This window comes from Choloepus didactylus, chromosome 18 (genome assembly GCF_015220235.1).
Source record: "Choloepus didactylus isolate mChoDid1 chromosome 18, mChoDid1.pri, whole genome shotgun sequence".
NCBI lineage: Eukaryota > Metazoa > Chordata > Mammalia > Pilosa > Megalonychidae > Choloepus > Choloepus didactylus.
The window spans coordinates 47,132,170-47,146,396 of record NC_051324.1 but is presented as its reverse complement, the minus strand read 5'-3'; the positions used below and the strand labels follow the sequence as shown (position 1 = coordinate 47,146,396).

Genomic DNA, 14,227 nt, shown 5'->3' with positions numbered 1-14,227 from the left:
TGTAGCCTCCGGCCCACTGACAAAACGCCCTGAGAGGACCGACCGCCAACATCCCCAGCATCAAGCAGGGACCTTTGCAAGTCTTGTCAAAGGCCACTTAGCCAGGGGCTCCAGGACCCATTCCAACTGGCCGGGCCCCTCCCCCACCCCATACCTTCCGTTGTCAACTAGCCCACTTTCGGAAACCCATCCAACCCGTGGGCATTTCGGAAGTTTGGGAGGGCCGCTGGACAGGCCGCCTATTCTCTGCTGCTTTACACTAAACCAGGGATGCGGCCCAGGTACCCCTAGCACCTCAAGAGAAAGGAATGGGGTGGGATGGGGGAGGACAAAGCCCCCACGGGGCTGGGGATAGCTGACCCCAGGGACAGAAAGCGGAGATGTTCTCCTCTGTGCACTGGGTGCCTCCACCTGCTCGTCTCACCGAAGCGCCGCACCCCCAACCCCCTGCCCAATGCAGCCGCGGGAGAGTGGAGGATAGGGTTTGTCAGCTACTCCCAAGACGGCTTTCACCAGAGCAGGAGCCTCGCTCTCCCTTCACAGGCTTAAGAACCAGTCGCATCCTGATAAAAATAAGGACCAGCAAGGGCAGCCGCGCGCGCCTTCGGAGCCAACTCCCCAGCGCTCCCGGGCAGTTCGGCCTCCTCTGCAGCCTTCTCCTGGCAGCCACAGGTTGCTAGCGTGACCTCTCACTGCCCAGCCCCCTCCGCCGTCCCCGGCGGGCCTGGCCCGTTCGGAACTATCTACCTTTTGTTGGCGGAGAGGGAAGGACCGAGAGAGGGAGGGAAACAGAAGGGAGGAGCGGGGACAAGCTCCCAGCCCACAGGAAGGCCCAGAGCGGGAAGCGGGCAAGAGTACTCACCGGGCGGCTTTGCCAGCCACAGACCCGCCCGCAGAACCCCTAGGCAGCAGATGAGTTCGCTCGTGTCCACTATTGAGTGTCCGGAAAACCGAACCGCGGCTGCGGCCAGAGTCGCTACCGGCCCCCTCCGAGGGCTGAGCAAGAGTTTTTTCTTTTCTTTTTCTTTCTTTCTCCCTCTCTGGCTCTTTCTCTCTCTCTCTCTATTTTTTTTTTTTTTTTTGGTTTGTTTTTGTTTTTGAAGCGCAAGTTTTCGTATTAATCTCGTACTTTGGCAGTCTTTGTTAAACAACTAGGCGCGTCACGAGGCTCTCGAGCATTTTAATAATTTTTAGACGCCGTGACCTGCGGTTCACCCCTCTGCGGGCCTCCCCCACGAGCAGGCAGTTACTATAATATGCTCGCGCAGTTCGCTCGGTCATATTGAATTTTGCGCAGGTCATTACTTGGGAGAAAAATGACAGAGCAGGAATTTGATTCAGCTCATCCTCTCCAGCTCCACTTTTCGCCAGAACCGTCTCTCTCCCCTTCACCCCACCCCACCCCCCAAAAGTCCCTTTCGGATAGGATGAGCCGGCCCCGCCCCCGCTTTGATTTTCCATCATTCCTATATTTTTGTCAGCTCTGGTTCCCCGGGCAAAGAGGGAGAGGGTGGGATTCCCGTGGTGAGTCCCTTTGCCATCTCAGAATGAACCTGGCACAGGAGAAGTAGAAATGCAACCTGAGTATCTGGCCCCAGAGACCAGGCCAAAGCTCACAGACCCTTTCCTTCAATTTTCTTCCTGGAATGGCCCAAACCTGCAGGGCCTGGGGACACGCCATTGCACACTGCATCCTTACTTTATTTCTTCTTTCAATGTCAGAGATACCCCCATTTCTACCAAAACTTTGGAGGCTCTAGGGCTTCAGGAATGACCCCTACATCTTCCCTGGTCTGAGATTTTGGGCCACAGAACATTTGAGGAGGATGGAGAGAACAAAGAGAGGGGCTTGGCTGCACCAGTCAAAGCTGGGAATTTGGTTTTCAGAGGCTTTAGTTTTCCTTAAAATGAAAACAATATCTTCCCCACTTCCACCTCCTATAAAACAAATCTCAACCATATGGTAATTCCTTTTCCTGCCCATCACCATCATAAGTAGGTGCAGAAACAAATTAAAGAGGGGTTTAAGATATTCAGAGATTTCCTTTGCATTCATCCCTCCTGATTAGAGGAGGGTGGGTCGCCTGCAAGCACTTTCCCCTTTCTCCAGCCTCCAAGGAAGCAGCAGCCATAGGTCTGGCAACTCCTCTCACACCCAGTTCGAGTCTAGAGACCCAGTGCTCAGGTCCAGGGAGAACGTTGGCAGCATGGGGAGGTCCAGAGAGAGTGCCCTAAGGTGTCCAGCTTGGTCTGGGATGGCAGAGGCCTTTTCCTTCCTCATCCAGGGGCCCTTCAAGCCCAGGGACCTTGGAGTCTATCCCTCAGAGCCCTACATTTGCTAACATTCTGTCCTGGAATGGAGGAAATGGAGACCGAGGGGGATAGACAGAGATGGCTTCTCTCTGCCTTGACTCCCCATAGAAACCTGCCTGACGACTGAATAAAAATGAGAACTCACTCCCAGTTGGTTTAGTAAAAAGCAGGTCAAAATCTATTTGAAATCTGACATTAATCTTTGCCTCTTCCGGCCATATTTCAAAAGGTGTATTTATGAAAACTCCCAGGTTATCTCTATTCTGGCAAGGCAGGAACCAACAGTGCCCCTTCTATATTAAATGCTTGGGAGAGAATATGATGACATCTCAAAACGCTTTAACAATCACTTGAAGACCCAAAATAGGTATATACCCTGGTGTTATAATTACAGAGGCTCTCTAAGCATTTTACTTATGAGCTAATCTTAATGCATGGATTCCAGGTTCATTTCAGGTCGCCTGTTTCAACTCCAGTTAAAAAGATCTCTGTGAGGCCATTCGGTTTTTTCCTTCGCATTTCCCCTCCCTCCTCCAATCAGGAAGAACAGGAGTTGGAATGAACATCGAAGTGGAGGTTTGGGAGAGAGTAAAAGGTTAGGGTTCCCTGAAAAACAAACCCGCCAGGTGGGGTGGGGAGTGACAGACTCAGCCCTTGTGGCCCCTTTAGGGCAAGCAGGGTGGGGCCCATGTTTGTGAGAATCGGGTCTTCATCTTGGAAGCCTTCGTTGGCCCCAGCGAACATACCGCAAGGACGTGTGGGTAATTGGATTTTTTAAATGTGTGCGACTGGATAGGTTTTAATTAAATTTTATATGGTGACTCAAAGGTTAGGTTATCTTTGGGAGAGAAAATTGTGCGGAGGATTCGCCACGCCCAGAGCGCTTTCTTTTGTGCAATTCACCACTATCAGCAGCGCTTTTTTTTTTTTTTTCAGAACGGTTTCTTCCTCAGTTTCTCCTTTCCGAGATTTCTGCCTCTCCCCCTCCCCAGTTCTGCTCCTCCACTTCCCCCAGTCCAGAAGCGCTCCTTACCTTCCGCATCACTTGCTCTCTCTTCTCTCCACACACAGAACCCTCTCCCCCTCTCCCACCCCCACCTCCGCCGCTAGACGCCTCCGCGGCCCGCTCACGCACGCTGTAAACTTTTGACCCTCCAACTTTGCGACCCTTCCGGCAATAACACTGGCCTCACCGCCCTGGGTCTCATTCTGCTGAGCCGGCTGCAGAAACCCCAGCGCAAAACGCCTTCCCTGCCCCTCCCCCCTCGCCCAACGCCCCCTTTATGGGCCTCAGATCCGGAGGAGTCTTTTTTATTATTAAATAACTTCTTGGACATAGAGGTTGACCTACCCCACTTATCGCCTTTTCACTGGTCTCTCTTGCTGGGATATCTGAAAGGGCTTTGGACGACCTGACCCCCTGCATTTTTGCCCCTCCCCCCAAGAAGTGGGCTGTTGTTGCTGGGCTAGGGAAACTTGGGGAGCAGCAGAATGGGCTCACCGGGAAGAAGAATATTTCTGGGGTGAACAGTGGGGAGAACTTGAGGCAGATGGGAGAGGAGCACTATCCCCACGAGACTGGGGAGAGAAGGAGCGCACTCCCAGGCAATGCCAGGCCGAGCTAGGCCCGGGGCCACCTTGCGCGCCCGCTCGCTGGCGCCTCAGAGGCCCCAGCCTGGCTATGAACTTGGTCTAAAGCGGACTCTACTGGCAGCTCCGGGACGTTACAGCCTCTGCCTCTCGGCCAGGGCAGCGGCCGGGCGGGTGACCCGCTGCGCTTTCGGTTTCCTTTCCGCCCAAACATCTCCTCCCAGACCCCCACTTCTCACAGGGAAGAATTTCATTTCTCTTTCCCTAGGGGCCTTTGGTGAGTCAGAAAACAAAAAAGATACACAAAGAGAGTGTGTATTAGAGAGAATGACAGAGATTGGAACAAGCCTGCAGAAGTGGTGGTACACAGGGATCATCTCCATCAAGCCTTCAAGGCCTGAAGAGGAGAGGCCTCCACATCCTCAGACGTTTCCTCCACTTCTCTTCTAAATGCTTCTCCAGGCCCACTCCCCTCCTTTCCACCTGGCCTGGGCCCTCTTGCCCTCGGAAGCAGGCTTGCGGCCTGTGAGGTACTTCCCACCCTACACACACACACACACACACACACACACACACACACACACACTCTCCCCGACGCCTTCATCCCTACCCCACACAGCTCCAAGGTCAGGGATCGCTGCAACCAAAAGCCAGCAGCCGCTCTCGGAGGCCACGGCCGAAGCAGGTGCTGGGGTGCTCGGCCTGAATCCACTCGGAGAGCAAGGCCAGAGCGCTAGGGGAGCCTGGGAGCAGGTTCGAGACAAGAGAAGCTAGAAGATGCTGCAGAGAGAGAGGGTGTACGTTTTCCTCTTTAAGAGGGAAGTTGGGGAGAGAAGAGACAGGACAGAAAACCCCTATACCCAGGAAAGGAGGGAGAGCGATTAAACCTTAGGTACGAGCTGACATTCCGGGTCCGACAGGTCCCAAACTGCCTGAAGTCCACGTCTTCAGCCCCCATACCCCCACTTCCTCCTGGAGCCTGCAATCTGGATTCGCCAAAGAAAGAATGAAAAATACGCCTAACCCCCTGCGCCTGCCCCCGCCCCGGCCCGGAGCGGAGAAGGTGGCGGCGGCGGTGCGGCCGGCGGCGGGTAATGTATGCCGTAACCGGCAGCGGCTCCTAGCCCCACGTAGGCCGGCGCTCCGGCCCCCGTCTGCTGACCTCGGCGTGATCCCGGACTCTATGAATTATTGATGAGATATGAGCGTTGATTTCCCCTTTCAGGATGCAACCTCCATTATATTGTTAAAACGGCGATTTAATCGTTGAGGATAGCTTTGGTGTGTTTTTCCCCCCAACTCATTTGCGCCTCCTTCCTTTTCATTTAACTCTCTTAATTAAATCCTTTAACAGATTTTAATCACTTTTTGGAGGGAGGAGTGGGAGGAAGGGGAAGGCCATAACACCATCACTGCCACCGACAACAAACGGGACACTAAAACAAAACAAAACAAACCCGGAAGCCTTCAAAAGCTTCCACCTTTGGGAAGTTGAAAGGAAGGTGGGGAAGGAGCATTAACCCTTCTAGAAAGGTCGTATTGGGAACATCCACTGGAGACAGAGACTTGAGAGCTGGGGAAACCTAATTCTGACAAACAACGAGTAGCGCAGGAGCCTGCCTGAATGGGGCGGGGAGAAGTTTAAATTCCACCCCCAGGAGGCTCCCGTGGGGAATCCGACTGTGGGGAGTAAGTCCCCTTAAGCCTGCTGGGAAGCCCAGCTTGGGAACAGTGACAGGTTTTTTTGTGGGGAGCAACTCTTGAATCTAGACCCCAGAGGCCCCTAGGGAGAAATGTCCATTCTTCTTAAGGGGTCCCTATTTCTCCCCTCCTCCCCCAATCCAAACAGCTCGGTTTCCAGGCGGGTGTCTGGGTTAATTAATATAGATGTGTAACAGTGCTGCAGCAATCGATAAATCCCTCTGTGGGCAGATCGCAGCCTCGAAATCCGATTACTCTGAGAAACTCCTAAAATGATCAGGGCCCTCCTTCCAAAACAAGAAGTCTCTTGCTAGCCCTGTCCTCCTTGGATAGTCGGGTTGGTCACCGAGCTGGGGAGCCCATACAGGCAAAATCTGTCCCGGAAGGGAGTGAGTTTGGGGGACTGGGCTAAACCATCCCTTTTCCCCTTCGCTCCAAATCCCTGGCTTCCGGTCCCAGCATCCAGACCCCAGGGATAAAGGAACTAAGCAGGGAGAGGCGCTTCCTCTTGGATTACCCTCACCCCTCACCCCACTCCACCCCCATCAGCCCCCGGTGAATAAGTTCTCACAGAGAGGGAAGGGTTAAGTGTCCCCGCCGCAGTTATGAAGAGGAAGCCGATGAAATATGGGCATTCGGAACTCCAGGCCCGGCTGGCTTTCCTGTTTACACTTCTTTATACTTCCTCCCGCCCCGCAGCCGTGGAGAAACAAAACATAACTAAATAAAACAAAACAAAAAAATCAAAATCAAATTGTCCACTGAGTGGTAAACCAGGCTGGCCTCAGAGGGAAAAGGGAAACTGCAGCCTCAGTCTCCAGTTGAGCCTCCCCGGCACTAGCCCAGCTTTTGCGAGTATGCCAGGGATGATCCAAGCAAGGATTTGGCGACAGGGTGCAGGCTTGTAGCCAGGGAGGTTAAGGCCTGCAACCAGCGGGGGAAGGGTAAGGAGGTGGGGGTGGGTGGGCAGAAGCCTCCTCCAGAGGGTAGAGCAGCTTTCCCTGATAGAGGAAGTCTTCTGGAAGATGGAAGGAGTGGGCTTGGGTCTGAGGTAAAGGAAAAATTTCGGCTGTACCTGAAATGCCTTTGCACCCCTATGCCATCCCCCAACGCATCTTTGTTGGGATTCAGGGGTACCATTGCCTGGAGATGAGGAAGAGGAAAGCCTAGCTGGGGCGTCTTCTCTAGGATCTGCTTGGAGCGGGAGGAGACCATCCAAGGGTTTGGCTTCTCTGAGGCCTCCTCCGTGGAAGTGGGCAGCACAGCCTGGGACTTTTCTTCACCGCTCCGGAAAATCTGTCCAGATATGCCCGGCAGATGTCCCTGGGCCATGGGCCCCAAGCATTCTTTATCAGGGTTTGCAGAACTGACATGAGAGGGGGGCCAAAAAAATCTTCAGGGACAGGCCTGCTGGTCTGGGATTTTGGGCTCCTGGAAGGGCTCTGAGGGAGGCAGTGTTAGAGCATGGCCTGGGGCACAGTCAGAATGGGGCTCCCCTGGAGGCTCCAGGTGGGTTTCTGCCCCTGCCCCTCTCTCAGTCAGGCCCCTGCCCCTCAATTCCTTAGCCATCTTTAGCCTGTGAAAGCTATACCCCCCCCCAATTTATTAATATTTTAAATGGTGGAGATGACCCCTTGGAAGCTGATAGGAGTCTCCTTCTTTCCCAGTGACACAAATGTCCCACTATTCTCGGGGAGCTGTGTCTTCAAATTGGAGCAAGGATCCCAAGCAGTCTGTCCTCTAACTGCCCTCTCAGCCTGAAAGGGTCTCCTGTAATGCAGGCTTGGTGCAGGAATGGAGAAGGACTACAGGAGAGAGGGGGAGATGGAGAAAGAGTTTGGATATCCCTTAATGGGAAATGGAGACAGTTCTGTGATCCCCTCCTTCTTCCAAAGATTAAGGTGCCACATGTCCGATATCAAGGACTATACATGGGAATGGGTGAGCTGAGTCCAGAGATGGCAGGCTGGCCAAAGCAGGCACAATGAGGGTGGTTGGTCCCATGGGTCTTAAAATTGGGGGGCAATTTGGTAGGGAAGGGATCTCTGGCTTTTAGAAGAGGGGTGACTTTTCCTTAGAAAACAGCAGGCCCCCTGGGGATCAAATCCTGGATCCCTCTGGTTTGTGGTGCCACAAAACAAAGGGGCCTTTAAGGTCCTGGCAGAGAGAGAAGGGAGAGAGAAGAGGAGGGGCAAAAAAGAGCATCTCTCCAATTTTATCTCCCAGCTCCAGGGTCTCTTTTTTTCCTTCCTGACAGCTGAGGTCTGTGTTCTTCAGCAAGTTTTGTTTATGGAGGGGTTGCTAGGGGTCTACTTAAACGCCTAGCTCCTCTCCCTCTCCTCAATGGAAAAAGCTCTCCCCTTCCCCCACTCTGGTCAAGAATTAGGTTTTATATTGAAGGGGATTCCGTTCAGGTCCTCCACGCTGACCTCAGGACCCTACTTAGAGTCAAGCAGAAGGGATAGCTTGGGACCAACAGGCTGAAGTTGGGTGCAAACGCACTGCGTTCTCCATCCTAGGTGACCCTGATGAGGCCGTAGAGAACTGGAGGGGACCCCCTTTCATGGGGTTTGAAGCTCTGAAAGCCGAGAGTGCCCCAGTGTGAGACAGTCCACAGCAACCGCCCTTCCCAGTATTTTTTCTCCACTCAGAATTATCCAGATAAAAGTGCCCAGCGGTGCGCTCACACACACCCCTGACAAATGAATGTCATAAAGTTTTTTTTTTTCCCTGGGGGTGGGGAGATGTCTGTCTAAAGATATCCAGCAGTGAAGTGCCCCCCCCCCCACACGCACACGGGGCCCTTCTTTCAGCGGTACTCACTCTTCCTTCTTGCCCCCTAAATTTCCAAGGGTATGGAAGGGATGTGGATTCCACACGGACCCATTTTCCCCACGCAGGATCAGACGCTGCTGCAAATAAAAACTAGGCACGCCCCCCAAAAAAACAAAACAAAACAAAACAAAACAAAACAAAAACGGACTGCCAGGGCCTTACGGAACGGAGTGCCCCCCTTCAGACTCCCAGCTTGTCAGAACTGTGTGCAAATAGAGGCTAAATTTTTCCCACCTATCGCCAGCCCCACAACCCTGCCAGAAGCGATTTCCTTCCCCTAGTCTCAAGCCCCAACATTTCAAGGGGAGAAAGTGAAAGCCGGAGCCGACTTACTGCGGGGAGTGCTGGGCCTGGCTGCGCCGCCGCCTCCTGGCTGGCCCGGCTGCTCTGGGCTGGAAGGAAGAGCGCTCACCTACCTCTGCCCCCTTCCCCGCCACAGCGAGCAGTTAAAGTGTCACTTAACATTCTAGAGAATGTGAAATATACCGCGCGGTGTCAACTCCCCAAAACCATAAAACTAACTTTATGGACCTCACGTGACTTTCTCGAGCCAGTGAGGGGTATCTGTCTGACTTCTCGGCGATTTTTACGATCTAACTTGGAGATAAAACCCCTATCCATTTGACATCTAAATGTCATAGCGACTTTTGGGATAGTTTGCTATCGACAAAAGGGGACAAAGTCAAGGGGTGAGGGGGAAAGAGGGCCCAGTAGAGCCTCCACGACCCTCGGCGGCCTCCTTGCCAGCTCCCTCTCCCCCCAAGTCCTGTAAGAAGTTGGGCCAAGCTGGAAGGGATTGACCCGGTAAGTGTCCAGACTTGACTCTTGCGCTCAGGGTGGAGGCTGATTTGGATGGAGGACTGGGCCCTGGCCCTGGGCCAGTCTAGCTGGATGGGGGGACCAGGGGTCTTCCAGGAGGGACCCCAACTCCTAATCAAAAGGGAAGGGCAGTTGGGCCACTGGAGAGAGGGAGGAGCCCTTGATAAGTGTAGAGAAGCTGAGTGTGAGAGGAAGTCTTTGAAATCGACCTGATTTTTTCTGTCTTAGTGGGTGGCAGAGCTGAACTGGGATTTGGCACCGGGACAGGGAGCTGGGCAGGCCTCTATCACTCCCAAAAGGCCAGGAGCCTGGGACTCAGGACTTAGGCCCAAATTACTTTCTCTGAAGAGGTTTCAAGAGGCCTTCCTGGCCAGCTGGTGGAAGGTCAGGATGGAGCCCAGCAGCAGCCTTTCCTCCACCCCAGCCTCAAGTGGGGTTTCTGGGCCTCTCAGTCCCCCAGGCCTGGAAGCCTGTCCCTTGGTCCAAGAGCCACTGATGAAACCAGACACTTAAGTGGCTGAGAGGAGCTGCTGATTGGCACCCTGCTTCCCTTCCCTTTACCCCAAATCTATCTAGAACGGTCTGGGGTGTGCTTTGATGAGGGGAGAGGCAGGCCTTCCGAGAAAAGACAATTGGAAGGGCAGTGGAGTGGGGGAAACATTTATTTGACTTCAAGGAAAGCTACAAACATTTACCAAAAGCAAATCACTGAGACAGGCCCGGCAAAGACAGATTTCACACGTAGCACAGCTTCCACTCGCTCACTACAAATGGTGTTGGAAGCGAAATGGGGAGGGGGGAGGGGATAGGTCTGAACCAGACTGTCCCCATATTTACAAGCTTTGGGCCCTCTATGCCAGACCCATGGATCCACAGAGACAAACACGCCAGACATTTTTAAGCTGAGGATTATTTTTGTTTCCGTACACTCCCAGACAAGGCCTTGTGGGGCCTACCCAGGCAGCAGGAACTTATATCTCACTAGACCTCCTTTCCTCTTCTCAACGTCACCCCTTTGGTCCACACTGGCCCTTTCCCACCCCAGGACCAAGCCGCTGGCAGACTTGGGCCTGGAGAGTGGGGAGAGAAGAGGAAGAGGAAGCAAAAAGACACAGCCGTGGTTTGCATCTACTCCGAGGCCAGCTCAGCTGGGCCCGGCGCTGCGGCACCACCCCACCTCAACTGCTGCCCCTTAGAGAAGTTTCAAGCTGAAACTCAAAATACAGCCATCACCCTTTTATAAATAAGTTAGAACACAGATGGGGAGGGGAAAGTTCATATTAAACATGCGAGTTTCTTTCTTTTTTTTTCCTGGGGGAAGGAGTGCAACCACAGACACGAACATTCAGAAACACTGGCAGATTTGGGATGAGCAGGGGTGTGGGGAGCATTGAAGGGAAAATAATAATTATCATCATTATTATTAACAATAATAACAAGATTAACCAGTCCAGGAGAGAGGAAGTCACAAGAAGATCTAAGACCAAACGAAAAATCGTATCACAAGGCTGGGGCGAGGCAGGCTGGTGGGAACCGGTCCCCAGCGGATGGCGGCAGCGCAGGGAGACTTGGAGGGGCCGGGACTCTGGACGGGCTCAGGGCTGGAAGGCGCTGCCGGCCGTAGCCAGGCTCATACTTTTCAGTTTGTTGTCTTTCTTCCACTTCATGCGCCGGTTCTGGAACCAGATCTTGATCTGGCGCTCGGACAAACAGAGCGCATGGGCGATCTCTATGCGCCGCCGCCGTGTCAGGTAGCGATTGAAGTGGAACTCCTTCTCCAGCTCCAGGGTCTGGTAGCGGGTGTACGCGGTCCGGGCCCTTTTCCCGTCCGGCCCGGTCATATCTGCAGCAGATAGAGCAGAGCCATGAGGCAACGTTATTCCGGTTAAGGGAGGGCACTGGGTGAGAGGGGGTGGGGAGCAGGACCCAGGCGCCCTCAGCACCCAGCTCACCGCAGCTCCAATCCTCCCCTCTCCAGACGCCCTCATCCAGACTCTCTTTCAGCACCCCCTTCTCCTGCAGCCCCCACTTCTCCCGGCAGCGAATGCGCCCGGCTTTGTCTCTTGTTCTCTCCCTATGCCTCACCCTTTCGCGGGGCTCAGGCGGCCGCTCGCCTCGGGAGGGAGGAGAGCGACAGCACTTTTGCCCTGGAAAGCTCATTTTACTGCTCATCCCTCCTTTGCCAGCGGCAGTGACAAAATTTCAGGGGAAGGAAGAACCCTTCCCCACATTGTGTAAATCGTCCTTCACCCTAAAGCTAGTAAGGCTGGGCGAATAAAACCTAAGTCGGACCTAGGAACAAATTATTAAAAATACACACACACACACCAGCTAAAGACCTTCTCTGTTTCTCTCCCTGGAGCTGTGAGGACCCTCTTAGAGACTTCTCCCCCTCTGGAAAAAAGAAATCCGTATTTGAGGAAAAGCCAAGCTCTCCTCGCCCTCCCCCCACCCCAAACGCAGAGAAGGAAAACCGAGAAGACAAAAAAAGAGAGAGAAAGAGAGAAAGCGAGAATTACCATGGCTGATGTGAAGCTTCCTCATCCAGGGGAAAATCTGCGGAGTCTGCCCTTCGGGCGCGGCTGTGGAGGTGGTCATGGGCTCTGGCTGCGCCCGAGCTAGGCTCGGGCTGCTTAGCTGGCTCGCCGCTTCCTCAGGCTCCGAGGACGCACTGGTCTCGTCTATTTCGGTGAAATTGGCGCTGGAGCTGGCCGGGGTCGCCTGGTCGGAGGGGGACGAAGCAGAGGGCTTGGCGCCGTGGCCGTCGCCGTTGGAGCAGGGCAGAGACTCGGGCGAGGACAGGGAGCAGCTCGACGCTGCTTGCCTGAAGCGGGGCTCCTGGGCAGGCGCGGGGAAGGCGCGCGAGCTCTCACCCACCGCCCCAAAGTGGCTGGAAGAGGCCGAGGAGCGGTTGACGCTGAGGTCCATCCCATTGTAATTGTAGCCGTAAGAGCCGGTGTGCATGGCAGCGGGATCCCTGTAAGAGCCGCTCAGAGAGCTGCCACTGCCATAATTTAGCAACTGATAGTCCGGGCCATTTGGATAACGCCCCGAGAAGGAGTTTACAAAGTACGAGCTCATTTGGGTGATTTTGGAGGGCTTGATTTGTGGATCGTGGTCGTTATAACCCTGTGCTTCACGATTTATGATGTATTAATGAATTATAGCGATGCACTGTACTTCGTTTTGCTATGTATGCGGCCAAATATGGGGGGGGGGTTGGAAGGGGGATGGGGGGGCGTTAGGGAATCACGTGCTTTTGTTGACCAGTCGTAAATTCTCGCTGATGACCTCAAGAGGTAATTCATGCTCTATGGTTACAAATAATGACGATCCGAGAATCGTTAGGACCGATTCAATGCGAGCCTCGGAGAGAGGGGGAAAAAAGGAGAAGGGGGAGAAACCGCGAGAAGGTTGGCGGCGGCCTCTGAGCAGAGCGCGCCACCTCCCGGCGATCGGCGGGAGCGCGGGCCGCAGACCGCCATGGCGGCTGCGGCGGAGGCGGCCGCCCTGCCACTGGCTCACTGCAACCGCCGCGAGAAAGAAAACCCGACCGAGGTTCACCCTCAGTGTTGAGCCCTTTAGAGAATGGACTCGGTTGAGCTTTTTATCCACTTTCTTGCGGGGCGGGGGGGGGGGATATTCTATTTGCGTCCTTCCCCTTATCTGTGTCCTACCCTTATTATTGTATTTACCTCTGGATGAGATGAGTTGCTTTTCCTTTACTCGGCTTTGGGAGTCTCTGAGTTGGGGACGGAAATGGGGAGGGGGGCTGGAAGATGTGTGTGAAAAACAATTATTGCAATGGCTTGTCCCGGCGAGCTCGGGCGGGCGTGATTCCTGGCGGAGCTGCAGTCGTGGGTCCACCCAGCCCAGGCCGAGCCGGCAGGACAGAGTCGGAGGTTTAGAAGAAGCAGCATTCACTTCTCCTGGGCCCCTCTCAAGTTTGGAATACACTTTCAGATCTTCTCCCTGTCCTTAGCCCAGGCCCGGGAAATGACAAAACAAGATAGGGACCCAGGAGGACAAGCCCTGCTGGGGCCAAGCGGCCTAGTTGCGGGAAAGACCGCGATTGTGACCGCGCCGGCGCCTGGGGTTCTGGTGGAAATATGTGTCTGAGATTTTGGAGTCAAGGCGGGACTTCGCTTCCTCTCCAGATGCCGGCTACTGTAGTTGGAAACCCCACTCGCGGCCCTCTGCTCGGCGGTTGGGCAGTTGCGCAGTTTGCCTGGCGGCCCACCGCCTTCCTGGAGAAGGGGTACCAAGAATGCTGGGCGCCCTGCTGAGCGCGCTGGGCGGCCAGAGACCGCCGCAGCTGGGCTCCTTCTGCTGGGGTGGCTATTTTCTTTAAAAATAAAAAAGGGAGAGAGAGGGAGGAGGAAGAAAGGAAAACAGTGTCCGCAGCTTGCCGCCAGTGTGAAGGTGAGGGTGGGAAGAAAATGGGCCATTTTGGTTTGAGGGGATAAGGCCAAACTGCCCCATCACCTGGACTCCTGCCCTCGGGTCTGCGAGGAGCAGGGGAAAGTCATGCCCTCCGCCCTGCGCTTGCTGGAGGCTTCAGACACCGCGACTAGTCGTTGAGCTCCTGCTTGAGGAGGGAAGGGGCTCCAGAGCCTTCAACTGAGGGGCCGGGGGATTTCTGGCAGCCCGGACTGACTCAGTCTCCAGAGCCACAGGCCGGGAGCCGAGGACCGCGACAGCGGAGGCCCGGCCATGTGGGCGGGCCAAAGCCAGGGGCCTGGGCGGCAGCAAGTGAAGACAGAAAAGCGTAGCGGAGAAGCAGGGATCCGCCCGCCTCTGTCTCGGCAGGCGATCAGGGCTAGGGGGTGCTCATCGGCGTCCCTCGTGCCGCGGACAAACGAGGAAAACCTAGAGAGTACGAGGGAAAAGTCTCCTTCTCCGTCCCCCGAGTCTGGACCTGGAGAGGCCATTCCGAGCCTAGCACACGCGAGGCGCAGCGCTGCGGCCG

The 14,227-nt window shown here is 54.6% G+C and overlaps 2 protein-coding genes across 6 annotated transcripts in view; both read right to left on the bottom strand.

Moving 5' to 3' along the window:
* The window catches only part of HOXB3 (homeobox B3), a 55,570-nt gene that overhangs the window by 32,534 nt on the left and 8,809 nt on the right, over window positions 1–14,227 (bottom strand). The window contains exon 1 of one of the 5 annotated variants that reach the window (XM_037810154.1): window positions 8,773–8,955. The exons of 3 other annotated variants lie outside the window; for them this stretch is intronic. The gene's annotated coding sequence lies outside the window, so the exon portion shown is untranslated. Of the gene's footprint in view, window positions 1–862; window positions 1,362–8,772; window positions 8,956–14,227 lie in introns of those variants that run through there. One more of the 5 variants, XM_037810153.1, reaches the window with a different exon arrangement.
* On the bottom strand, window positions 9,901–12,816 carry HOXB5 (homeobox B5). The gene is made up of 2 exons (XM_037810160.1): window positions 11,778–12,816; window positions 9,901–11,101 (listed from the first exon to the last, which is right to left on the bottom strand). Exons 1-2 carry the CDS (start codon window positions 12,337–12,339, stop codon window positions 10,854–10,856), a joined length of 810 nt encoding a protein of 269 aa, XP_037666088.1. The 5' UTR covers window positions 12,340–12,816; the 3' UTR covers window positions 9,901–10,853.

What these genes read in the sequence shown, in the direction of transcription:
- HOXB5 (XM_037810160.1), bottom strand. Translation starts at nt 12,339, where the DNA reads ATGAGCTCGTACTTTGTAAACTCCTTCTCGGGGCGTTATCCAAATGGC. An exon ending in GAAGCTTCACATCAGCCATG is followed by an intron (nt 11,102 to 11,777) that starts GTAATTCTCGCT and finishes TATCTGCTGCAG; the next exon opens with ATATGACCGGGCCGGACGGG.